Source organism: Hypanus sabinus, chromosome 19 (assembly GCF_030144855.1).
Source record: "Hypanus sabinus isolate sHypSab1 chromosome 19, sHypSab1.hap1, whole genome shotgun sequence".
NCBI classification, from domain to species: Eukaryota; Metazoa; Chordata; class Chondrichthyes; order Myliobatiformes; family Dasyatidae; genus Hypanus; species Hypanus sabinus.
The window spans coordinates 22,001,536-22,028,283 of NC_082724.1; the positions used below are offsets into that span (position 1 = coordinate 22,001,536).

General features: G+C 39.0%; 2 protein-coding genes across 4 annotated transcripts in view; one reads left to right on the forward strand and one right to left on the reverse strand.

Annotated features, from left to right (window-relative positions):
* Window positions 1-26,748, forward strand: part of cacna2d3a (calcium channel, voltage-dependent, alpha 2/delta subunit 3a) — an 893,404-nt gene that overhangs the window by 744,275 nt on the left and 122,381 nt on the right. For all 3 annotated transcript variants that reach the window (XM_059944148.1, XM_059944149.1, XM_059944150.1), the window contains one exon: window positions 21,719-21,780. In XM_059944148.1, the coding sequence (XP_059800131.1) occupies window positions 21,719-21,780 (62 nt within the window). The remainder of the gene's footprint in view (window positions 1-21,718; window positions 21,781-26,748) is intronic.
* On the reverse strand, window positions 1,279-12,178 carry LOC132377792 (leucine-rich repeat and transmembrane domain-containing protein 1). Its single transcript, XM_059944151.1, has 3 exons — window positions 11,535-12,178; window positions 9,166-9,762; window positions 1,279-2,293 (listed from the first exon to the last, which is right to left on the reverse strand). The coding sequence occupies exons 1-3, from the start codon at window positions 11,548-11,550 to the stop codon at window positions 1,860-1,862; spliced, it is 1,047 nt and encodes a 348-aa protein (XP_059800134.1). The 5' UTR covers window positions 11,551-12,178; the 3' UTR covers window positions 1,279-1,859.

The following is a 26,748-nucleotide window of genomic DNA, read 5'->3' on the forward strand; positions in this document are numbered from 1 at the left end:
AGTCATCTTTGAATCCAAGGGACTGCCTTTGGAAAGTAAGCATAAAGGACAGCTGGATAAGTATGTGATAGGGAATGGAATCAAAGCATATTTTGATGGGGTGACATGAAGGAGAGTGCGAGGAGACTCACACGGAGCATAAGCACATTACTAAAACATTGGGCTAAAATACTTGCTTGTAAATCTCAGTGTTCTGATGTGCTTGAACTAAAATATAATGATAGCTTTACATTGTGTAGAAAAATTTTCATTCAAAATTTTTTTAGGAAAGAATGACATTATGAATATGGTTCATAGATTAAAAGAGTTTGAAAATAGTCATATGTTCATCAAACATTATGACATCTGTGGCCCATACAAATGGCCATCTGGGGCCTCATGGACATGCTTTGCAGATGTTCTTTTGGTTCAATTTCTTTGGTTCATAACCATGCTTTCACTGAAAAACCACTTTTGGCACATAGCAAAATCTACTGAAAAATATTAGTACTGATAGCATTAATGTAAACTAAGAAAAATATAAAACATATAAAACATACCAAGCAATGAAGAGGTTTATGAAGTCTATTTTATATCTTGGAACACAGTGGTTTTATAAACATATTGAGGTAATTGGGGAAGAAAAGCAAAAACAGATGTGCATAACTTTGTCAACATTTTAATTTGAAATTTCAGATATGTTTGTTACTGATTACAGAGAATACTTTTCACAGAATATATCTTTTAAATGATAGTTTTACAGTATTATCTACCTTTTCTGTTATTAATTTAATGTTACTGACCTAGAATTCCTGCAGAAATTTTGTTTGTCATTTGTCTTCATTTTATGGAGCTGTACAGTTATTGGTCATGGCAACACAGAAAGATTTTCAGAAGTTTATGCTGAAGTAACTTTAGGTTTCCAGTGACTAATACTTTGAAATTACATGTGATAAAATTACTTATGAGAACTTAATACTTCTAAATGATTTGTAGAATATATTTTATTAAGCAAATTTATATCTCTGTTGAAATAGGGCAAAGGAATTCATGTGACTGCAGCACCACTACTTTACTGTACTATGTTGAGGCCATAGTGTTCACATCTTTCTAGAAATGAATAATTATAGCCCAAAAGCCTCATACAAATTACTAAAAGGAACTATTGTTTTCACTGCAGGCACTCCCTCCCAGCTCAAAGGGCCAGGACCCTTCTTTGGTGAATCAAAGCAAGGTTTCTGGGTCAAAGTAGACAAGAGTAACCAGGAAGAGATCAGACTCAGAGTCTGAAGAGGTCGATGCTATCCATGTGTGGGAACAAGTCAGCCTAGCAGATGTCTGGGCCTGCACCTGCCACAGAGACACACATAGGCTGAGTGCTTTAGACTCAGCTGACCCAAGTGCTTATTACATCTGGGAACACATTGGTATCTTTCACAGATCTTTAATAAAGGATATCAAAGTGTTCCCAGTTGTAGCATAGTGCTAGAGTAAATCATAGCACTAACTTATTTTTATAAAGAGTTGTTAACATAGCAAAACCATACTACAGTAAATACACAGAAGAAAACGACAAAAGATCCTTTTAGCAAAATAAGCTGGAATGGATGGCATTCCTTTGATGTGTTTAATAGTTATGTCTAGCTCTCTTCTGTATTGTCTTTTTCATTATCTCTGGCACTGATTAAAGCCATTCTGAACATATGTATGGTACATAATACATAATTTACATGCAAACTAGTCAAGGTCCAAAGTTTTTACCAATTAACACAGTCCAGGATGTTAGATGCCATCTTCCTTATAAAAGAAATGTTAATTTCTAGTAGTTTGTTTCCAACATTTTGTCTTGATGTTTGAAAAGCGAGGCAGGAAATGGAAGCTCATACCAATGAACCGTCAAAAGGTTCCTTCTCTTCAGCATTTTCCTGTTCGACATCTGGGCCCAGATGATCCAGTTTCTTTAGCTCCCTTTGATACCTAGCCATAACAGCTGCATAAGAACAGCCATAAATTGCTGCCACCAGCATCATGAGACAGACAATGCCACAAATAACACCAGTCACCACAATTGTGGCGATAGCATGACGTAAACTGCCAGACCGTTGTTTGGCCTTTCGACTGCAATCTGGATTATGGTCGTGTTCAGTTTTGTGGTGCAGGTTTTGGATGGTGGGACTTCTGTGGTTGGAGTCATCATGGGATGACTTGTACTTAACAGAGGAACACTCCTGGAATAATTCATGGGGAATTTTCATGAGGTCCTTACTTCTTAAATCCTCTGGTTCTGTGCACAATATTGCATCAATCTGGCCTCCTGTATTAAAGCAAAATGAGTCATTGCATGCAACTTTTTTATGATTTGTGGTTTTTAGAAAACGTAGAGAGAAAATGCATTTTCATTTAAACTGATCAGTCATTACATCTGGAAAGATTCCTGGGGGAATTGAAAAGACAATTAAGACAAGTAGAGGAATTCAAAGTCCTTTCCCATTTTCCCTTATTCCTCATAACTTTTTGACTCCTGAGTAATCGTTTAATAAATGGAACAACCAATAAGATTACTGATAAAAGAACATCTTTAATTACTTCATTACTAATAAACTGAGATGGTTTCCTGCCATTTATTTTACATTCTGATCCCTTGAGGAGGGCTTTAAATTAGCTTAATACAGGTATGGGATTCTGGCAAAAGTTGTAGAAAGAACAAATGCAAAATTGATTGTGGAAGGTAAGAGCTTAATAAACAAATCAGGAAAACCAGGGAAAGAAAGCCTGAAAACAGGAAACAAAGTATTTTGACAGTGCTGGGAGTATATACTTCAATGCAAAAAAAAATCTTAAAAATAGAAGCAATGAGTTTGGGGCACAGATAGACATCTGGGAGTACAGAATTGTTGCCATTACTGAAACATAGTTGGTCACGATAATTCCACATTCCTAGTCACAGTGTACCAAGTTACAAAGTAGAAAGTGGAAAGGTAAAAAGAAGAGGGAGTATGACAATACTTCAGGAAACAATTATAGCAAAGGGGAGGGGTTGTATATTGGGAAGATAAGTAAACGAGTCCAGATGGGTTGCTCTGAGAGCAAAAAAAAAGGTAGTTCAGTTGCTGGGGATGTATTAGAAGCCCCATTCAGACATAAATGGAAGGGCAAAAATGCAGACCATTTGCTCAAATCATTTCATTCGTTATGTGCCATGTCGGATGACATGGGCGATCATGATCTTTCCACAACTCTGATTGTTCTTGGCAATTTTTTGCACAGAAGTGGTTTGTGATTGCCTTCTTCTGGGGCGGTGTTGTTACAAGACGGGTGACCCCAGCCATTATCAATGCTCTTCAGGGATTGTTTGCCTGGTGTCAGCGGTCGCAAAACCAAGACTTGTGATGCGCACCAGCTGCTCAAACAGCCATCCACTACCTGCTCTCATGGTTCCATGAGCTAAGCAGGTGCTACACCTTGCCCAAGGGTGATCTGCAGGCTAGTGAAGGAAAGGAGCACCTTACCCCTCTTTTGGCATCTCCACACTGCCAATGATAATTGGAATGGTAATAGGATAAAGAATATGGGAGGAGTTGGATTCTTGAAAAACATTCAAGAGAACCTTTTTATTCCAGGGGAGATACAAGAGATTGCAGATGCTGGAACTTGGTAAAAAGTACAGGTTTAGTTCAGGGGATTGCATCTACATAAATGGACAAAGGCTGACAGAGAAGAATTTGGAGACAAAAGTCATAATTGAGGTAGATTTAGCGGTGTTACAGAAGAGCAGAATGTTAGACCATGAGTAAAAGAAATGACATAGCAAAAGTCAACTGAAAGCAGCTACTTGATGTTAAATCAATATCAAGGTAGAGAAGGCATACAGGGAATAGGATGTAAACCAAGAATATTCACACAAGAAAGGAAAACAAGAATTCTCAAATCTAGATCCTAACAATGTTCAGGCCATAAATGATAGAATGAGGGAAAAGATGGAAGCTTAAGTTCTGTAGATTCAAGGAGGTTCCATTAAATTTTAAACTAATGATACTCCTTTCCTGCTCTCTATCTTCCTCAGGTGCTCCCCTTCCCCTTTCTTTCTCCCTAGGCCTCCCATCCCATGATCCTCTCCCTCTCCAGCTGTGTATCCCTTTGCCAATCAACTTTCCAGCTCTTAGCTTCATCCCTCCCCCTCCTGTCTTCTCCTATCATTTCAGATTTCCCCCTCCCCCTCCCACGTTCAAATCTCTTACTATCTCTTCTTTCAGTTAGTCCTGATGAAGTGTCTCAGCCAGAAACGTTGACTGTACTTCTTCCTATAGATGCTGCCTGACCTGCTGTGTTCCACCAGCATTTTGTGTGTGTTGCCTGAATTTCCAGCATCCGCAGATTTCCTCGTGTTTGCGAATGTATCTCCCTCCTTTATTTGGAAAGGGAGGAGCACAACAATGCTGGAATGTATATTTGTTGTGAGGAAAATGTTAGAAGCTATTATTTAAGATGTTATAGAAAGGCAATTAGAAATAATTCAATGTAATCAAACAGTTAGTATGGTTTTATGAAAGAGAAATCATATTTGACCAATTTATTGAAGTCCTTTGAAGAAGTCAAGTGCTGTGGATAAAGGGAAACCAGTGGGTGCACTAAAATTTCCTGAAGGTTTCTGATGAACTGCCACATCATAGGTTATTGCAGAAAATGAAAGCATACAGTGCAGAAATATATTGGCATGGATAGAAGATTGGCAGACTAACAGGAGACAGAGAATAGGCTTAAAAGGCATGCTTTTACTGGTTGGGAAGAATTAATGGGAGCGTGCACATGGATCAGAATTAGGATCACAACCTTTTATATGTTATATTAATGACTTGGATAAAAGGAGAAAGTGATAGTTGCTAAACTTGTTGATGACATGAAGACATGTCGAAAAGAAAGTTGTGAAAAGGGCATTAGGAGGTCACATAGGGATTAGCTTGACTATGGGAGTAGATAATGATCTGTCGAATGAATAATTTTGGGAAATGTGAAGTTGTCCATGTTAGCAGGAAAAGTACCATAGCATATTTTTTCCAAGTGGTGAGAAATTATAAAGTCTTGGAATGCAGAGGGATCTCGGTACCCTAGTGTATGATTTGCAGAAGGTTAGTATGCAGGTAAGGCAAATAATTAGTAAACCAACAGAATGTTATTGTTTTTTGCTTGAATATTGCTTAAGTTGAAAAGTAGGGACATTATACTTTGGTTACTTAGGGCACTGGTGAAACTACATCTGGAATACCACATGCAGTATGTATAGTATTGGTCTTATTAATGAAGGGCGTTAGAATGTTGGAAGCTGTTCAGAGAAGGTTTACTAGACTTCCCTGATTATTTTACCTGGTTCATTTACAAGGAATAGTTGGACAGGCTAGGCTTGCATCTGCTAGAGTTTATAAGAGTGAAACTGAGCTGATTGAAACTTATATGATCTTGAGTGGTCTTGACAGGATATTTGTAGAGAGGATGTTTCTTCATGTGGTAAAATCCAGAGCTAACAGTCACTGTTTAAAAGCATGAAGTCACTCGTGTGAGACAGAAATGAAGGGAAATTATTTCTCTCTGGAGGAGACATGAGTCAATCTTTGGAACTCTGTAACTCAAAGGGCAACTTAAACAAAGTTGTTGAATACTTTTAAAGTAGGGATAGATAAATTATTGATAAGCAAAGAAGTAAAAGATCACTTAGGGTCAACTAGAATGTAGAGTTGAGGATAACGTTAGATCAGCCATGATTATATTAAATGAGGAAGCAGCTCAAGATATAAAGATACCTACTTCTGCTCCTAATACATATGTTCATAAGTTAAATACTAAGGGCTTAGCACTGCAGAAAACCAACAGATGTCCAGAAGATACTATGGTGAAATTAATAGGGAATTTAGGAAGAAAAGGAAAGATAATGAAAAATTAATGCAAGATAAAGTTTAAAAAAATAGTTATTTTATAACTGTGTGTAATAAGAGAGTTACAAAGGAAGGAATGGAGTTTATTAGAGATAAAATTGTTACCTGTATGTACAGATTCTTATCTACAATTTATTACTTTACGAAATCATCAGAAAATTACATATCAGTTTCCAAATGAATACTGTTTGTCATCCAGCTTTTTACCTGTTTCACTTCTTATCCTCTCCAGTGTCTCTGAAATGTCAGATCACATCTGGTGTCCAGAATTGTGTTACAGATCACCCAATTGAACACAGAAAGACCAAAACTGTAATTTACTGTCCCTTTATTCCTTGACCACCAGTGACAGTGTCTGGAACTGAAGGGTGAGGAACCTAATTCTCTCTCTGGCAACTAATTAAAATGGAACCAGGCTATTCACTACCTTGATACCCAAACCCATATCTCAAAGTGTGTCTGTTTCTGTTTTCATGATATTGCTCAATTCTAGTCTTATTTTAACTCTTCTCCTGCTGAAACCTGGTCTGTGATTTATTACCTCCATACCTGATTATTTCTGTGGCTTTCTTAGTTCATCTGATTCTCTATAATCTTGAAGTGATCCAAAACTGTACTGTCTTTGTCCTAGCTTGCATTGTCACATTTACTCATCCTGCTCGCTTTGTTGAAGTATATGGTTCTTGGCTAAGTGACACCTCAGCTTTATATATTTCATGAAGGTGAAGTAAAAAACAAGTAAATACAGGACCTGAAACATTAACTCTGCCTTTCTTTTTACAGATGCTAGCTAGCCTGCTGAGTGCTTCCAGCACTTTCTGTTCTTATTTCAGATTTCCAGCAACTGCAGTTTTTTACTGTGTTTTTATTTTAATTTAGAGTTGTGGAAAAGTCATTGAATAAATTTAAAGAGATGGAGACATTTCCAGACATAAAGGGGGTATGGGACAACAACAAGAATATGGTAATGAAATGGACAATCGGCCATAATGATTCTGAAATTCTCATATTTGTTGTTGTATCCTTCCATGTTTTTGCTCCTTGTCATCTGTGTAATCACTTCCAGTCCTTTCATCCTCTGAGATACCTATGCTTCTTCAATCTGGATGCATGACTAGACTTAGTTGTCCACGTCTAAGCTTTTGTCCAACCTGCCTTAGTATGTTGTCTGGTAACATTATCATGAAACTTTTAAGAAACGCTTATGAACATTGAATTGATGGCATATATAGCAGTTGTTGTAAAACAAGAAGTGAATTCAAAATACTTAACATTTACTTCCTTTTTTTTGATTAAGACAAGGAGTCATAGAATCCAACTTGTGCACTGAATATAATGAACACTGAGTCGGGTTTCACTCAGATTGCAAAATGCAAAACTTGAGCACAGACGCAAGGCAATTAGTTATTGCCATGATAAGAACTGGTACTGAGGGTTGATGAACTAAGGACTCTTCTGTACAGATTAACTCATTGTTATATTATACTTGTTCTAACAGCTGAGCAAGACTTCCTGATATAGAGAAAAAGATTCCACCACCTACAATCAGAAAACAATATTGACTATTTCACCTCAGTCACTTTTAAGCAATTGATTTTCCACTCCCTGTTGTAGATAGTTAGAGAAAACCACGTGGAAGGTGTGCAGAACAGCAATCTGAGAGCAATTAGAACCTGAAAGTTCAAGGGCCTGGGAAAATATAAAAATGTTCATCTGTGAATTGTAGAACTCCTTGAGGGACAGAATTCATTGATGAGATCCTTTCCTGCTACGTGAGATACACCAGCCTCTTTCTAGGAAGACAATTCTAACAACATGCCCACATTCAAGCCAAAGCAAAACAACTGTGGGTGGAGTCCTTGACATCTGAGTAGGAACGTATGGGAAGTATGGTGGATCGAATAAAGATATGGTAATGACATAGCTGGCAGAGACAGGCATTTTGGAGTAATCACATAAATATTCAGCAGTAAGTGCAACCTGCTAGTAGATGTGCAACAGGGCTCTGTCCAAGTTACTTTATATTATTAAAAAATAATTAATATCTAGAATCTTGACTCTATTGTATATTAATGGGCATCCCTGCATGGGAATTTGCTCTACAATATTGTAATATTACATTTTTAGTCATGATTTTTTTAACAATTGCATTTCACCTCTCCTTCCTGCCTTTTGGTTATAATGCCCTCAGCTATTCCTTCACTTTAATTTCTTTTAAAAACAAAATAAGCTCGTTAAGTCATTCAATCACAGATAAGAGAAAATCTGCAGATGCTGGAAATCCGAGCAACACACACAAAATGCTGGAGGAACTCAGCAGGCCAGGCAGCATTCATGGAAAAGAGTACAGTCAGTGTTTTGGGCCAAAACCCTTGGGTAATTTGGTGTGTGTTTTCAAGTTATGTCATTCTCTATCATCACAATCTGTATCATTCTTTCCACTGTCACACTCAGTAAATCTTACTTCTTGGAACTCAACCTGTCACTGGCAATAACATAATTAATGTGATTTTGCACAATTATTTAGAGAAAAGGCTATTAATCCAATATTCAACCCATTGTTTTTATCCATTTTATTCTAAGTGAAGTAGGTGATAATGTTCATTTTTAAAACTAAGATAACTTTGCTTAATGGGTATTGGATTTACTTCTGTAATTTTCATTCTGACATTGTTGTGATTTTTAAATATCAGCTGGTGTCATTATTGGCCTGACAGAATGCACATTGATTCCTTAACTTGCAGTAATTTTCTCCCTCCCCCTTCCTTCTTCCATTCCCCATTCTGGCTCCCTTCTTCACTCTTCTCATCTCCCCCAGAAGTCCTTCCTCCTTCTCTTTCTCCCATGTTCCACTCCCCTCTCCTATCAGGTTCCTTCTTCTCCAACCTTTTCCACCTATCACCTTTCAGCTTCTCACCATTCTCCCCGCACCACCCACTTGGCTTCACCTATCACCTCTAGCTTGAATTCCTTTCTCACCGCCTACACTGGCTTCTTCCCCCTTCCTTTCCAGGCCGAGATGAAGAGTCTCGTCCTGAAACATTGACTGTTTATTCCTCTCCATAGATGTTGCCTGACCTGCTGGGTTCCTCCAGCATTCTGTATATGTTACTCTGGATTTCCAGTATCTGCAGAATTTCTTGTGTTTACTGACACAATGGTAAAGCTTTTTGGTTTTCTTAAAAGGATGGCATTGCAAATTTCAATCATTATTTCTCTAATGGCTCCAGAAGAGATAAAATTACATTTGCTGACTGACCTTTGTACAGGAAGCTCTCCAACCAAAGTTTTAATCCAGTCAGATGACAGTCACAATTCCACAGGTTTTTCTTGAACAGAAGTACTTGCAGGTTTGACAGTGAATCCAGAAGCACCCTGCTGAATTGATGAATTTGGTTTTGGTGCATAGCAAGCCAGGTCAAATTCTTTAGGTTCTTGAACAAATCCTCAGGCAGACTCGTAAGATTGTTAAATGATATATCCAGTTGTTTGAGGTTTCCATTTGAATGAAGGATTTTGTTGTCCATGTGGTTAATGGAGTTATTTGCAAGGTTTAGGTTGATAAGATTATGCAGTCCATCAAATATATTTGATGACAAATTTGAAATCATGTTGTTGGACAAGTCCAGAATTTGCAGCTGAGACAAACCAGTGAATGAAGTGTTTGATATTGTATGAATATGGTTGTTCTGCAAGTATAAAATTTTTGTGTTAAGTGGAACATCTTTTGGAACTTCTGACAGTCCATTGCCTATGCAGTTCACTTCCTTCAGAGTAATGTTGCATTGACATCTTTCTGGACATCCAGTAACTGAATGTACAAATAACAAAATAATGATTCCCAAAATGGTTTCACCTGTATCCAATGACAACAGACATATGTAAGCTCAGTTATAAATTGGCAACACAAGAGAAGCACAGCAATTACCATTGTTCACTATAATCATAATATTGGTGCCTTACAACATAACTTGGAGCATTATACTCCACAAAATATCAGATGTCAAGGCACTTTAATGCATTTGCACCAATTAGAATCATACCTTCCTGTTTTGGAATGTGAAATTGAGTGATGTTTTAAAGTGAGGGCCAATTCAAAACAATATCTTCCCCATTGGGACTTGGGCTTCAAGTGACCTGCACTATCAGTTCTTGTTGCTTCATGCCAATAGAGCTGGACCTTCAAATAATGTAGGATGGAAGCTTACTCAATACAAAGGCTGAGTAAAGAAAGTGGTAAAGATACCTCAGTGAGGAAAGTTTTATTTCACTTGGGTGCCAGTTGACAATGAGAATTTTAATGAGAGACAGGAGGCTTGCAACAAATCAGATGCCCTATGGAGGATAAAAAGCCAGAAGAGTAGCTTGGTGATGCAGCCTATGCTAGCAACTGAGAGTCTGTGCATAAAAATGTCGAAGGTATATTCAGGTGTGGATGTATGGATCCTGTAGAGACAATGGCGTTCGATGAACTTTCGGAAAATCTTTTGGCTTAGATCCAATGGATACATTGGGTAAGGAGTTCAGCGGAAGAGTGGAATAACTGCTAGATGGAAGCAACCGTGATGCTGCAAGTGACACAGAGGGAAATTCTAGGTTCAGAGAATCAAACTCAGAATGAAAACAGAAATAAATATTGGAAGGTCAAGGAGAGTTGAAGCATTGGGTTAGCGACCTGAGAGGACTGAGGAAGTGACATTTATAACACTCAAAAAAAACATACATCACAAATCTGTAATATAAAATGTATAATCCTGACTATTGGAAGGAATTGGATAACATTTGTTAGATACTGTCTTCACTGCTGTTTTACAGTATTGTCTCTGAAAGTGCTGTTCTTTTACCTAAACGTTCAGATTTTTGGAACAGAATTTTAATAAACAAGTAACAGTGACTTCAGTGTGCAAACAGTTCAATAACCTGTGGCAAGAAAAGGATAACCTTTAATTGGTAAATCATCAAAATGATTCAATCTCATAAAGATGGGATCACACTTAGCTTCCCCATGAGATTAAAGAAATTGCTCTATCTATCCACTAATTACCAATAAACCCGTCCACTGAAAATAAGGCCTTGCACTTAATGGCTTAAGAAATCTTTTAATGTTAGGATTCCATTTCCTGCAAAGCCAAAAGTGCACTGAAATGGATAGGATGTAATTGAAGTTCTAGTGTATTGCTGTAACTTGAAATTTTTCCTTTTTGTTAATTTTCCTTTGTGTCATTCTCAGTAATATCTGTTTCTCTTTCTACAAGTGATATGACTCTTTTTCTGTATTTAATTTTCCACCATTTCGCTGTTTCTTTCTCAGCACTTACATCCTATTAAGAAACTGAACTATTTGTCCCAATCTTCACTCCAATGTCCCTTTATAGCTACTTTATGAACTTATACTTAGAATTTTTATTGCAATAAATATTTGAAATGAAATGTGTTAAGCTCACAGAAGGTAGACTGCAAACTGGACCAACCCAACAAAACCTGGGCCAGTGCTTTAGGAGCGATATTGATTTCAAAAACCAAATCAAGAGACAAGCGTACAGTAAAAGGGAGAAACTCTAAATGAGCATTTCTCATTGTTGACTGAGAAAATTATATTAAATTTGGCATTTAAAACACAGCTCTTACCTCTCATTGTTTGCATCTTGTCTGTCTTTCCTTTTAGAGTGAATTGACGAAGTCCAAGTAGTTATACAACACAAACTAAACACACAGTTAATAAATTAATGCTCCATTTGACTACAAACTATAGGGACATTTGCCACCTCATGAAATTATGCATCAATTGTTAGCTGTGACCTCTGTAGGGTATGTAACTCTTGCTGCATTAGACTATCTATGTTTCCGTAGTTTTTACACACAGTCAAGGCCAGGTTTCAAAATCTTAAAAACCCATGTGAGCATTTGCTGTCAGCTGATAGAGGACAGCTGTGCCTCACAAATCAAAATCTGACAGTTCAGGTTTTGCGTGTATTTTTTAATCTGCTTGAAGTTCAGGAGACAAAAATAAACCTGCCTTGTCAAATCCAGGGCAAATGTTAAATTCTCTGAATTGACTACTCCTGCAATGATAAACTCTCTGAGTTACATAAGTTCATACCCAGTTTTCAGTTTGCCAAGATCCTGTTTTGAAGCAATAACGAGCAACGCAGCTTTTCAATACTGGAAGTCACGACTGCTCCTGTTTCTCCTCTGGAGATGGCATTTTTTGTAGAAGTCTGTCATATTGGTTGCAACTTCCACTTTTCCAAGATGTCATAAATCAGACAGGAATACAGGTAAAATAACTGCACTCTCCAATGTAATTTTGTTCCCACTGTGTTTCTTCATTGAGTTACATGTTTGAGCAATGTAGCATTGGAAAGGTGCAGGGCGAAATGTCAAAGTAGGGCATGGATTCCAATTTTAAATGTGCAGATCACGATCCTTATATGCAATATTCGCCAGAGGTCTGCAGAAGCAGCTTCAGCAAAGTCAGCGGACCTGACATTCTCCTGCAGAGAGTGCAGGAGAGTTAGTTGAGGTCAGGATGAGGTCAACTGAAGTTTTTTTTTAGACATTTAAGTGAGGCAGTGGCTTCTCAGTCTGCCATTGCCAACTAGGAGCCTCCCATACTCCTAAGCACTTCCTTAACATTAACAATTGGTGATAATCCCAACCCATCAGAACTTGGTAATGGTTTATCATTATTGCATATACAGTGCCAAGATTCATTGGAAAGCTTATCTTTCATACAGATCAAATCTTACAGTGCATTGAGCTAGAATAAGGTAAAATAGTAGCAATGCAGAATAAAGTGTAATGGCTACTGAAGAAGTGCAGTGTAGGTAAATTATAAAGTGCAAGATCATATCAAGGTAGATTGTGAGGTCAGGAGTCTATCTAATTGTACAAGAGGTCCAGTCAAAACAGTGGGATAGAACTGTCCTTGAGCTTGGTGGAATGTGCTTTCAGGCATATGTATCTTCTGCCTGAAGGGGGAGAGTGGAAGTGAGAATGTCTGGAGTGATGAACTTGTGATTTCCTGCCATTTACTTGAGTTCCTGCCCAAAGGTAAGTCTGTTAATTTTGTAGCAATGAGTCAGGAGATGGCAACAGCTTCTCTCCTTTAGAAGATCTTCCACATCACAAGCATTGCAAGTTTTCTATGGAGTAGCTCCATAAAACAATAAGACCATAAGATCTAGGAGCAGAATGAACACAGTCAGCCCATCAAGTATGCTTCACCACTTCATCCTGGGTGATTCACTTTCCCTCTCAACCCCACTGCTATTGCAATATATTGCTGCCACATAGCAATAAGTTTCATGATATATACCAGTGATATGGAACCTGACTCTGATTCTGAGATAGATTTTTAGAGCAGCTTGTGGCTGAGCCCAATAGGAGAAAGGCTATTCTGGATTGGGTGTTGAGTAATGAACCAGAATTGATTAGGGAGCTTAAGGTAAAGGAATCCTTAGGAAAGGGTGATCATAATGTGACAGAATTTTCCCTGCAATTTGAGAAGGAGATGCTAAAATCCAACATATCAGAGTTACAGTGGAGTAGAGGGAATTACAGGTTTTTGTATCTTCTGCCAATGAGAGAAGGGAGAAAACACAATGTCTGGTGTGGGTGGAGTTGTTGATTATGCTGGCAGGTTTACTGAAGCAGTGGGATGTATAGACAGAGTTAGAGATGCTCAAGTTAAATTTTTAAGAAAAATTATCCCAATATTTCTTACCACTCTTATACATCCCATTTATGTTTGACCGTAAGACTTAGAACATAGGAGTGGATTCAGACCATTTGGCCCTTCACGTCTGCCTTGTTTGGTGTGTTCTGCACCCTAAAGCACGTGATTCAGTGGGTTCTGAATTAGGTCATTGCTCTAAAGCTGTGTGGAGGGCTGTAGTTCAGAAATTTGCAATTGCAAATCTTTCTTTTTTTTATAACTCTATACCTTTATTTTTAGAAAGGGAGATTGAATTTATTTTCAATTGGAGAAAAAAGAAAAAAAAAGCATATTTAATTGGTCATTGCATTTCAACAGGGACATGAAGGAGTTGATTATTTATTCCTCTTGCAAAATACAGTGAGCTTTGCAAATTAGAAATAAAACTGAAAGTGCAAGACACACACAAAATGCTGGTGGAACACAGCAGGCCAGGCAGCATCTATAAGGAGAAGCACTGTCAACGTTTTGGGCCGAGACCCTTCGTCAGGACTAACTGAAGGGAAAGATAATAAGAGATTTGAAAGTAGTGGGGGGAGGGGGAAATGCGAAATGATAGGAGAAGACCGGAGGGGGTGGGATGAATCTAAGAGCTGGAAAGGTGATTGGCAAAAGTGATACAGAGCTGGAGAAGGGAAAGGATCATGGGACGGCAGGCCTCGGGAGAAAGAAAGGGGGGGGGGAGCACCAGAGGGGGATGGAGAACAGGTAAACAACTAAATATGTCAGGGATGGGGTAAGAAGGGGAAGAGGGGCATTAATGGAAGTTAGAGAAGTCAATGTTCATGCCATCAGGTTGGAGGCTACCCAGCCAGTATATAAGGTGTTGTTTCTCCAACCTGAGTTTGGATTCATTTTGACAGTAGAGGAGGCCATGGATAGACATATCAGAATGGGAATGGGATGTGGAATTAAAATGTGTGGCCACTGGGAGATTCTGCTTTCTCTGTCAGGCAGAGCGTAGGTGTTCAGCAAAACGGTCTTCCCACCGATCTCCCTCCTGGCACTTATCCTTGTAAACGGAGCAAGTGCTACACCTGCCCTTACACTTCCTCCCTCACCACCATTCAGAGCCCCAGACAGTCCTTCCAGGTGAGGCGACACTTCACCTTTGAGTCGGCTGGTGTGGTATACTGAGTCCGGTGCTCCTGGTGTGGCCTTTTATATATTGGTGAGACCCGATGCAGACTGGGAGACCATTTCGCTGAACACATAGGCTCAGTCCGCCAGAGAAAGCAGAATCTCCCAGTGGCCACACAGTTTAATTCCACGTCCCATTCCCATTCTGATACGTCTATCCATGGCCTCCTCTATTGTCAAAATGAATCCGAACTCAGGTTGGAGGAACAACACCTTATATACTGGCTGGGTAGCCTCCAACCTGATTCCATGAACATTGACTTCTCTAACTTCCGTTAATGCTCCTCCTCCCTTTCTTACCCCATCCCTGACATATTTAGTTGTTTGCCTGTTCTCCATCTCCCTCTGGTGCTTCCCCCCCCTTCTTTCTCCCAAGGCCTTGCTGTCCCATGATCCTTTCCCTTCTCCAGCTCTGTATCACTTTCGCCAATCACCTTTTCAGCTCTTAGCTTCAACCCACCCCCTCCGGTCTTCTCCTATCATTTGGCATTTCCCCCTCCCCCCACTACTTTCAAATCTCTTACTATCTTTCCTTTCAGTTAGTCCTGACGAAGGGTCTCAGCCCGAAACGTCGACAGTGCTTCTCCTATAGATGCTGCCTGGCCTGCTGTGTTCCACCAGCATTTTGTGTGTGTTGTTTGAATTTCCAGCATCTGCAGATTTCCTCGTGTTTGCTCTTGAAAGTGCAAGAGATGCTCAGCAAGGTTCAGCACTACCTGGGGAGAGAGGAGCACAATAAATGTTTTGATTTCACTGAAAGGGGATCAAGCTGAAATATTAACTCTTGTTCTCTCTATATAGATGCTGCCTGACCTGCAGATTATTTCCTGCATTATCTATTTCATTTCTTTTGGTTCACACTGAGTATTTTTTACAAATTACTCCAATAAATCTATATGCCTGGTTCTGACGAGCCAACGCTAGTGATGGCATAACTTCTTATTGAGGACAATGTACCAGAGTGGTTACTTGTAGCACTATTCCAGAAACCGGATAGTCATTTCCCAAACATAAGATACCTTCCTTGTGAGTGTGATCTTCTGATTAGCCTCTCAGCCTTGGACAATGATTCCTTTTGTACATTTCTTTAACAGTATTATTACCTATGAAGCTGTGTGATATAACATAGGACATAGAACATTTCAGCACAGTACAGGTCCTTTGGCCCACAATATTGTACCGACTTTTTAACCTACTCTATGATCAATCTAACTCTTTCCTCCTACGTAGCCTTCCATTTTCCCTTTATCCATGTACTTGTCTAAGAGTTTCTTAAATGGCCCTGATGTATCTGCCTCTACTACCAGCCCTGGCCTGTCATTTCATGTACCACCACTCTCTGTGTAACGAACATACTTCTGACATCCTCCAATCATCTTAAAACTGTGCCCCCTTGTATTAGGCATTTCCCTCAGTTTTTTAGTTTCCTTAGGTGTACTTACAAAGACACTAGTATTTTATAATAGAGCTCAGCATTCGCTAAAAAATGCAATTAAATAATCACCATTTCAAAAATTACTAGAGACAGAATCTCGCCTGTGATATTATATAACGTGTATTTTCTGGACTGCAGAGTGCTTGCCAATGACTGCCAATCTATCCTTTCTGAAGGAACAAAGAGATTAATGGTGTTGGGTCCATTCCCAGTCGCATCAGCTCCTTCTGGTTACACGTCGCCTCATTCAGAAATCAGACACAGAACTGTTTGATTAAACCCTTCTTGTGTTTAGTTGTTTATGTTTTTGAATATCTAAGTATCATTACAGAATTAATATTGTAAAGTCACATTTCTAAGATTTTGTGAACTGCATAACATAAATTCAGACATCTCTTCAGTTATGTTTCCAATATATGTTTTTAATAAGCAAATTTTATGTTTGCGTTTCAGTGTCCTGCTTTCTGATGTCAGGGTATTTACTCAGCTCTTTGTTCTTCTTTTCCAACTGCCATGAAAGCTGCATCGCTGTTTACAGCAGGCACAGCTCCAGGTTTCTTGTGTATCACTCGCCTTGTCTGGTTTGCAGCTGCTCATCTCATGTTCTTGCTATAAGTAGAATCCTGCACATGGGTAAACCATCCATGATTTCAATGCTAGAAATATTTGTCTGTCAGCAAACACTGCAGATTGTATAAGCGTGAAAACAACTTGCACGTGACTGTATGAATTTTACAACAACGCCATTTATTCAGATTATTGTAAACATATTGCCAGTGAAATTGTGTGTTAGATTTTTTGTAATCCTTTGGGTGTATTTAGAGGCATATCAACATTTGAAATGGATTTTTAACACTAAATTGAATAGCACTCAGGACAAATCAGAGCTAATTACTCATTGTAATTAGAACACTTTAGGATGTAGTTAATGGGATTCCCTGGTGAAACTTCTTGGTGCATAATATTTTTGTCTAAGGCCTTTCACCTTCCTCACTTGGTTGGCAAGGTGGCCGGTTGGATAGTCCCTTTTTATACAGATCCCCATGTATTCCCGATGAGATAGAAAGCAAGCATCTTCGATAATGAAAATGTTTGGAGAGCGTAGCTCAACATTATTTTCCTCTATTTTACTCCTTGATGACATGCGCCTCTAATCCAAGTCTTACAGATATTATTGATTGATGATGTTAGACCATCTATAAATATCACAATTTTAGTTCTGCAGTAACATTTTAATATACTGTTCTGTAATTGATTGGAACAAATTTTGAATTATGTGATTTTGATAAAGAATAGGAAATTTATTTTTTTATTTAGAGTTTTCAAATGAATACAAATATAAAACAAAAAGCCAACAATAAAGCGAATTATGATGTAAGAACTCTGTTTATAAGTTCTCATAGAATGGAAGCTCCCATTATGTTGTTACAAACTTCATTCCTCAGATATAATTGTTTACAGTGAATAAAGTTTAGATGGGCCGGTGCATGATTGTTATCTTCAGTCCATGCTGGAGTATGATAGTGAATTCTACTTCCAACCCAGGGCCACAGGATTGAGCTGCAATGCAATCATTTGAGCATATAATCAAGGACAAACATGCACAGAAGAAATATTGGAGAATATTGATCACTGTGAGAGAACTCACCTTTTAAATGAGTTTCCACCTCAAATGTATGTGGAAGATTCCATGCGATTTTCCATTGGAGTATTGTACAAGGCTTGAGGAGGCATCCTGTCTAATATTTATTGCTCAAGTAAAGTCATATTTGGCTATTACAAGGTTACCTTATATGGATTGGTGATAAACAATTTTATACAAATAATTCCACGATAGTGTAGTGGTTAGCGTGACCCTATTACAGCTCAGGGTGTTGTTGGAGTTCAGCTCCAGTGCCATTCTGTAAGGAGTCTCTGTCCATTCTCTCCATGGGATGCGTGGGGGTTTCCTCCCACTGTCTAAAGATGTGCCTGGTAGGTTAATTGGCATCGTAAATTGTCCCATGATTGGACTAGGGTTAATTGTGGTTGAGGAGTTGCAGGGGCAGTGTGGCCTGAAGGACTGGAAAGACCTACTATAAACTGTATAACTAAATAAATAAAAAATAATTGCAGCTGTAAAAAATACTTTCCTGAAATTAATTTCAAATGCAGCCTGATGCAATTGAACTTTGTTTCATGTTATTCATTTTGACTATATTCTTTTTACTAACAACACCATACATCTTCCTTCTGTCACTCTAGATATGTAGCCTTACCTTTGCGTTACCTTTGTCCTGTCTAATTTTGGCCCGGGGGGATGGAAGCACAATGTGTCAAATGCCATGGTCAGCTAATACGTTCTTTCTGAACTCACCAGGCTCCATTCCATAAGATGTACTGAGGAAATGAAAAGCTTGTAAAAGCACAGGCTTTGGAACTGTACTGGTGCTGATTGAATGGTGCTAATAGAAGCTGTTATCAGTGTTTTGGAGAGTGGTGTTGGATCTTATTACATGTCCATGTACCCAAGGAGTGGTTGACATTCCAATTCCACAGCATGGATATAATCAAAGGCATTCAAACAAAAAATCCTTTCATTGAAGACCCTTATAACATTAGTGTGGTTTTGGCATTTGTATTAAGCAGAGAAGTATGACCTCTTAAAAACAAAAACTGCAAACATTGCCAATAGATTATATCTTATTTTAATTTGATATTAACCCACGTAAATAAATACCACCGCTTAAACATTGTACAAGGAAATCTCAAGTTAAATATCATACCTTATCACTGCTGATAGTAATTTGTAAACTAAGAAGTTTTCTTAATTTACAATAAGTTCATCTCTGTGAGAGGCATGAAATAAAATTTTGTTTTGTTTTTATCCTGGCTTCATCCTTGGGTGAAAAACCAAAAACAAAAGATCTGAATTTTTGAAATGTATTACACTAGAGGAAGTGCACACCAGGGTCGGAAACATCTTGGTGGGTTTGAAGTAATTGGAAGATCTAACATGTCATCCAAGGGTAATACATCTTTAGAACTTTTTTCTATCAATCAATCAATCACATTAGGTAGGATTGAGGGTGGGTGCCAGAAGGTCTGGTTTTGTCAAGGTGTTAGATTGATTCAGTTTATCCTTATTCTGCACTTGCATGTGAATTCATATTGTCACATTTATAATGAAATATAAATATGTATTGTCACATATATAATGGAACCAATATAAACTATGTATGTAAATCGATTTTTAAAATCTCTAGTATTCCCACTGACAGAAGCATGTAATCATGTTGTGACAAGCTTACAAAACAACTTTCATTTAGAATTGAGCATGAAGTTTATAAAAGATGGGGATTGACAGGAATTCTGTGACAGGTTTTGCCATCATATAGATTTTCTACTGTTACAAAATATATAAAATAATTCCTGAACCCTTGACCTTATACTTCAATGACTGTTGTGCAGTTCCATTATATAGGTAGCAATGGGTGGGTGATTTTTTTTTTACAATGAATTTACATCAGGATTGGGCAGGGGTTGTTAGAGCAACTTTGCAATTAGTTCAACATTTCCATAAGGGAGATGACAAGAGGTTTAGAAGTTTATTTATAAGTATTTGCTCAAAACATCTTGGCAGCAGTACCTGGACTACCTGATAATGATATTGATATTGTATTGGCTCTTGCTAATTTGCATCCTCTCCTTGTGAGATTTGCAATTAATATAGATATCTGACAATCTTTGATCATATACTTGGACATGATCTGAAAACTTCAGTATGAATTGATTTTATTAGGAGGAGAAGGAATATTTGAAAAGCTGAAGAAGCCCCAATTCTTTTTCACATAACCTTCAAAATACTGTATTCCCAAAAATTATGTTTAGATCTTTCCACTTTCTTCAAAACTTAGGAAGTCTTTGAGAAGCTCGTTTAAAGAATATGTCCTAAAATACTGCATGCTTCTAAGAACTCTGGGGGTGGGGGGGGGGGGGGTGATTGATAAGTTCGTGGCCTAAGGTAGAAGAAGTCGATTTTAGAAAACCTAGCAGATTTATTTTTCCTACATTTACACACTTAGTCTTGCGGTTGTGGAGCCTACAGATCCCTTCTTTGTAGAAGTCGGCGTCTTGGACCTCCAGAAGTGGTCCACAGCAGGGGTGATTGATAAGTTTGTGGCCTAAAGTAGAAGGAGGTGAGGAGAAACTTCAAACTTCCTACATTTTCACAGAGTTGAACTGCACATGCATGTAACAAGAACTGTATAACTCATCTCCTTCTACCTTAGGCCACAAACTTATCAATCACCACTGCTCTGGACTGCCTGGAGGTCTAAGACGCTCTCGTTACGTGCACATGCAGTTCAACTCTTTGAGTAAAAATGCAGAAAGTTTGGTTAATAACTCATCTTCCACCTTAGGCCTCGGACTTATCAATCACCCCTGCTGTGGACCACTTCTACAAAAAAGGGATCCGTATGCTCCACGACCACTGGATTAAGTGTGTACATGTAGGAGGGGACTATGTTGAAAAACAAATGGGCTAGGTTTTCTAAAATTGACTCCTTCTACCATAGGCCACAAACTTATCAGTCACCCCTCATATGTTCAGAAATATAGAGAACAGATAGGAGTCTATATTTATGACCGGAATATTGACCGTCAGTTTAGCAGAACAAAGGCCTGAAGACTGATCAGTGTGGAGACTCACTGCAAAGACTGGAAATGAATAATTTTAACTTGCTCTGATGGCAAGGATGTGAATGGTAATCTTCATTTAGTTTTGAAAGAAGGCTCCTATACTTGTGTCTCAAAAAAAACTGTTGGTAAATGTCTTTGTAGAAACTACAAAAAATATATTTGGCTCTAAAGAGGATCCAGGATACCATTCAAATGAAAGCCCCCAAATTTCTGACATCTTGTTTATTGGGATTATCTTGTTAAGATACAATATAGGTCAGTATCCAATACAGAATTCATCAGGACACCCAACTGGAATCTAATTGTAAAAACCTAAGGACATACTTAGTAACAGCCTGATGAAGGGTCTTGGCTGGAAACGTCAACTGTTTATTCCTCTCCATAGATACTGTCTGACCTGCTGAGTTCCTCTAGCATTTTGTATGTGTTGCTCTGGATTTCCAGAATCCCTTGTGTTTATTTATTGTTTATTGGAGAGTTGGAAGGAGTGTGAATATCTGTTGCAATCCATGGACAAGTCTTGCTTCCGGATAACATACCTGGAAATCTTGTTAAGATGCAGTACACATTGCAATAGGGCACCAAATTGGAATCTAATTCTAAAATCTATGAATATACTTAATATGGGCCTCAGTATCATGAAGCAGGCCATGGAAATGATCACATTTTTGCTGCAATGAAAAATAGTCAAGATATATCAGTAAAATACTTGATGCATTCACTCCCAACCAGTTTTGTCCCAAGCAATCTTTTCAAAGTTGAACATGGATTCCTAAACTATATTAATAGAAGTGATTGTTAAGGATATCTGAAAAATTTTGTTCTGTTCTTTGCCAGCTGTGGGTATTCAAATGAAGCTGGAGTTTTTCCAAAAGAAGTTCTGGACCGCAAGCCGTCAGGTGAGCTGTTTGCTATCACCAGCTTTAATGTTCTAACTGTGTTAAAAACGACACTTTTATCCTTATAATGTTGTCAGATCTCATCGGTTAAAATCATTTGTGACTGTAATATCAAAGACAACTTTGAATAAATTCTGGGTACCGAAATCCCCTAAAATCAATCTGTTCAACTTCAAGCTAATCTTTTGAAATATGTCACATGTTGCACAATAAAATAAGTTTGTGTCATTTTTTGTAAAGAATGCATCAGTCCCCTTTTAAAGAAATAATCAATTTTTTTGAATCTCAGAACAGAAGAAGACCATAAAACCATAAGAATAATAGGAGCAGAATTTGGAGCTGGTCCTCACCTTCAATAATTTCTCCTTTGCTTCCTCCCACTTCCTTCAAACAAAAGGTGTAGCCATGGGCGCTCACATGGGTGTGCCTGCCATTTTGTCGGCTTTGTGAAACAGTCTATGTTCCTAGCCTACACTGGATTCACTCTCCAACTTTTCCACCGACTGCATTGGTGCTGCTTCCTGCACCCATGTAGAATTTATCAACTTCATCAAATTTGCCTCCAACTTCTGCCCTTCCCTCAAATTTACCTGGTCCATTTCTGACACCACCCTCCCCTTTCTCAATCTCTCTGTCTCTATATCTGGGAACAGCTTATTTACTGATATCTTTTATAAACCCACTGGCTCTCACAGCTACCTGGACTATACCTTTTCCCATCCTGTTACTTGTAAAAATGCCATCACCTTCTCTCAATTCCTCTGCTGCATCTGCTCTCAGGATGAGGCTTTTCATTTCAGAACCAAGGAAATGTCCTCCTTCTTCAAAGAAAGGAGCTTTCCTTCCTCCACCAGCAATGCTATCCTCACCATCTCTTCCACTTCGCGCACATCTGCCCTTACCCCAACCTCCTGCCACCTCACCAAGGATAGGGATCCTCTTGTCCTCACCTACCACCCCACCAGCCTCCATATCCAGCACATAATTCTCCATAACATCTGGCATCTCCAACAGAATCCCACTACCAAGCACATCTTTCCCTTCTTCCCCCCTCCCACTTTCTGCTTTCTGCAGGGATCACTCCTTTGGCCATTTCTCCCTCCCCACTGGGCTCCCTCCCGGCACTTCTCCTTGCAAGCAGAACAAGTGCTACACCTGCCCCTACACCTTCTCCCTCACTACTATTCAGGGCTCAAACAGTCCTTCCAGATGAGGCCACACTTCACCTGTAAGTCTGTTGGGGTCGTATACTGCGTTGCTCCTGGTGTGACTTCCTGTATATCTGTGAGACCCGATGTAGATTGAGAGACCTCTTTGCCAAGCACCTACACTCCATCCACCAGAAAAAAATGGAATCACCCAGTGGACACCCATTTTAAATCTACTTCCCATTTCCATGTCGACATGTCAGTACATGGCCACCTCTACTGTTGCAATGGGGCCACACCTATATTCCGTCTGGGTAGCTTCCAATCTGATGGCATGAACATTGATTTCTCGAACTTCCAGTAATGGGCCCCCCTCTCCTTCACCAGTCCCCATTCCCAGTTCCCTCTCTCACCTTATCTCTTCACTTGCCAATCACCTCCCACTGTTGTTCCTCACTCTTCCCTTTCTTCCATGGCCTTCCATCCGCTTCTATCAGATTTCCCCTTCTTCAGCCAACCAATCGACTCCCCACCTCTTTACTTCACCCTTCCCCTCATGGTTTCACCTATCCCCTACTTCCTCCCTGCCCCCCCCCCACCTTCTTACTCTTACTTCTCATCTTTTTTCTCCAGTGCTGATTAAAGGCTTGGCCTGAAACAGTGACCATTTACTCTTTTCCATAAATGTTGCCTGGCCTGCTGGATTTCCAGAATTTGGAGTGTATTGTTAGGAGCAGAATTAGCCCATCTGGCCCATCAAGTTTTCTCTGCTGTTCTACCATGGCTGATTTATTATCCTTCTCAACCCCATTCTCCTGCCTTCTCCCCATAACTTTTGACGCCATTACAAATCAAGAGCCTAACAACCTCTCTGTTTAAAATATACTCAATGACTAGGCTTCCACTGCCGTCTATGGCAATGAATTCCACCTCCTCTGGCTAAAGAAATTCCTCTTCATCTCTGTTCAAAAGGGACATTCTTCTATTTTGAGGCTGCGCCCTCTGGTCCTAGATTCCCCCACAATGTGAAACATCCTTCCATTTTCACTCTATCTCAACCCTTCAATGTTCGATAGATTTCTATGAGATAACTGCTCATTCTTCTAAACTCCAGTGAGTACAGGCCAACAGCTATCACACACTCCTCATATTAACTGTGTCACTCCTGGATCATTTGGGAGTTAAGAACCGCATGATTTACTGAATAAGGTACAAACTAATTATTGTGAAGTACCTTATTGTGGTGCATTAGCAGAGGCAGCTATTTTATTATCAACCAAGGAAATATGCCGTTGTCAAGCCTTCTTTCCATATATAGAAACTTTAAAAACTTGTATTAAGTATCCAAATTATTGATCAGCTTCTCAAAAACTAGAAAGGCAATTTTCAGTTGTTCTAACTTCTGTTTTTGATGACTTATGTTTTTCTCTGTGTTGCCTGCAAGAATTAATCAGTTTGTACCAAAATCAATTGCATTTCATTTCAGGAAAGTCTACAATGATTGGCTGCTTCAATAACAAGTAATTATGGATTACACTCCTACCATAACTCTACTGTAGCTTCGATAAGATCAATAGCTGTTTCAGCTAAAAATCACATTTCCAGCAATTTTAAACTCAACTAGAGCAGCTTTTGATATTTTCAAGGACTCCTTTTTTTTAAAAATTCTTGCTGACGTGTACAGTGAAGGTAATAAGAAGCTTTCAAATGATATACGCTATTTCCTTTAAAGGAAGGAAACACAAGTGTAAAAATCATAATTTTAAGTGTGAAATCCAAAGGTATTCAGGATTATGTCCACCAGAAGCAGAGCAAAGCCTAAAATAAACTGCCAAATTAAAGTAGAGCTCAGCACTTTATGATACAATAAGTGTAAGGCATACAAGATACGCCTAAACCAAAACTATTGTATAACATTATGTTCAGTTTAGAAACTGAAATCTGATAGGGATTTGACATGAAAATTTGTGGAAATTCAACATTAGAATTTTAAATAGTTATATTTGACAGTAGCATTCAGAGAATTGCAAATTTATCCAAACTTTTTATTGTTCAACAGGTCAGTGAGAAGTATACTTCCAGCTGGTTCCATCTACCTATCACCCAAACACTACACTTTATGGTCTCCTATCTAGTCCCCAGATAGTTCCGTTTGTCCATCACCCTTGCCTTATCTGGCTCGACGCATCACTTTCCTTAACAGATTCCAAAATCTACAGCCTCTTGTTTCCACATCACCTTCCAATCTCTGTCTCTACCTCCACCCTCTTCTCATTCTCATGTTTTTCTCTCTCCTTATCTGTCTCTACCCACATCCACTGCCTTCTGATTTTATCCCTCCCTCTACCTCAGTTGGCTTCATCTACCATCATCTCTTTCATCTTGTTCCATCCATTGCCTGCTAGTCTTACCCATGCCACTTATAATTTTAAATACCTCAGGTCACCCTAACCCTCCTTTGCCCCAGGGAAATCAAGCCCAGTCTATTCAATATTTCCCCAGAACTAAAGTCTGATGATCCTGGGAACATCCTAGTGAATCTCCTCTGCACCTTCAACAAAAGCACATTGTTCCTGTGCCATTTGACTTCCCAGATTGTATCACCACATGCATGTCAGGATTAAATTCCATCTGCCAACAGACCACCCAACTTTCTATCTGATCCAAGTGCTGCTGTAAACTTACTCAACCTTCCTTGCTGTCTACAATGCCATTAACTTTAATGTCATTTGCAAAATTACTAGTAATTTTTCCAACAGTTAAATACAAGTTGTTAATATATATCACAAGCAACAGGAGTTCCAGCACAACAAAAAATGGGTAGTGTTCATGATCAGTGGAGAAATCTGATAGAGGGGAAGAAGCTGTTCCTGAAATTTGGGTGTGCTTTTTTTAGGCTCCTCTACCCTGCTGGTAATAATGAGAAGAAGGTGTGTCCTGTGAGGTCAGGTTCCTTCATGATGGATGCTGTCTTCGCGAAGCATTGCATTTTGAAGATGTCCTTGATGTTGAGGAGGTTTAGTGTACATGATGAAGCTAGCTGAGTCTACAACCCTCCTCAGTGTTTTCCAGTCCTGTGCACTTGTGCCTTCCATGCAAGATGGTGGTGCAGCTGGTCAGATGCTCTACGATACATCTGTAGAAATTTGCTAGACTCCTAGGTGACATAACAAATCTCCTTAGACTCCCAATGAAATATAGCCACCGGCGTGTCTTCTTCATACTTGGTTCAGTATGTTGTGTCCAAGATAGATCTTCTGAGATGTTGACACCCAGGAACTTGAAGCTGCTTATTCTTTCCAATGCTGACTCCTCAATGAAGATCGCTATATGTCATTCTGATTTCCCCTTCCTAAAGTCCACGATCAATTCCTTGATCTTGCAGACATTGAGTGCAAAGTTGTTGCAACACCACTCAATCAGCCAATTTATTTCATTCCTGTGTGCCTTCTTGTTGTCTTCTGAGATTTTACCAACAATACTGGTGTCATCTGCAAATTTATTGATGGTGTTTAAGTTGTGCCTAGCCATGGAGTCATCAATGTAGAGAGAGTAAACCAGTGGGCTCAGCATTGCATCCTTGAGGTTCGCCCATTTTGACTGTCAGCGAAAAAAAGATGTTATTTCTTATCCACAGTCAGTGGGTCTTCCAATGAAGAAGTCAGGGATCCAGCTGCAGAGGCATTTACAGAGGCCCAGGTTTTGAAGCTTGCTAATTGATACTGAGGGGATGACGGCACTGGACGATGAGCTGTAATCAATAGACAGCAACCTGACATAGCTATAATGGTTGTCCAAATGATCCTCTGTTCATCCCTCT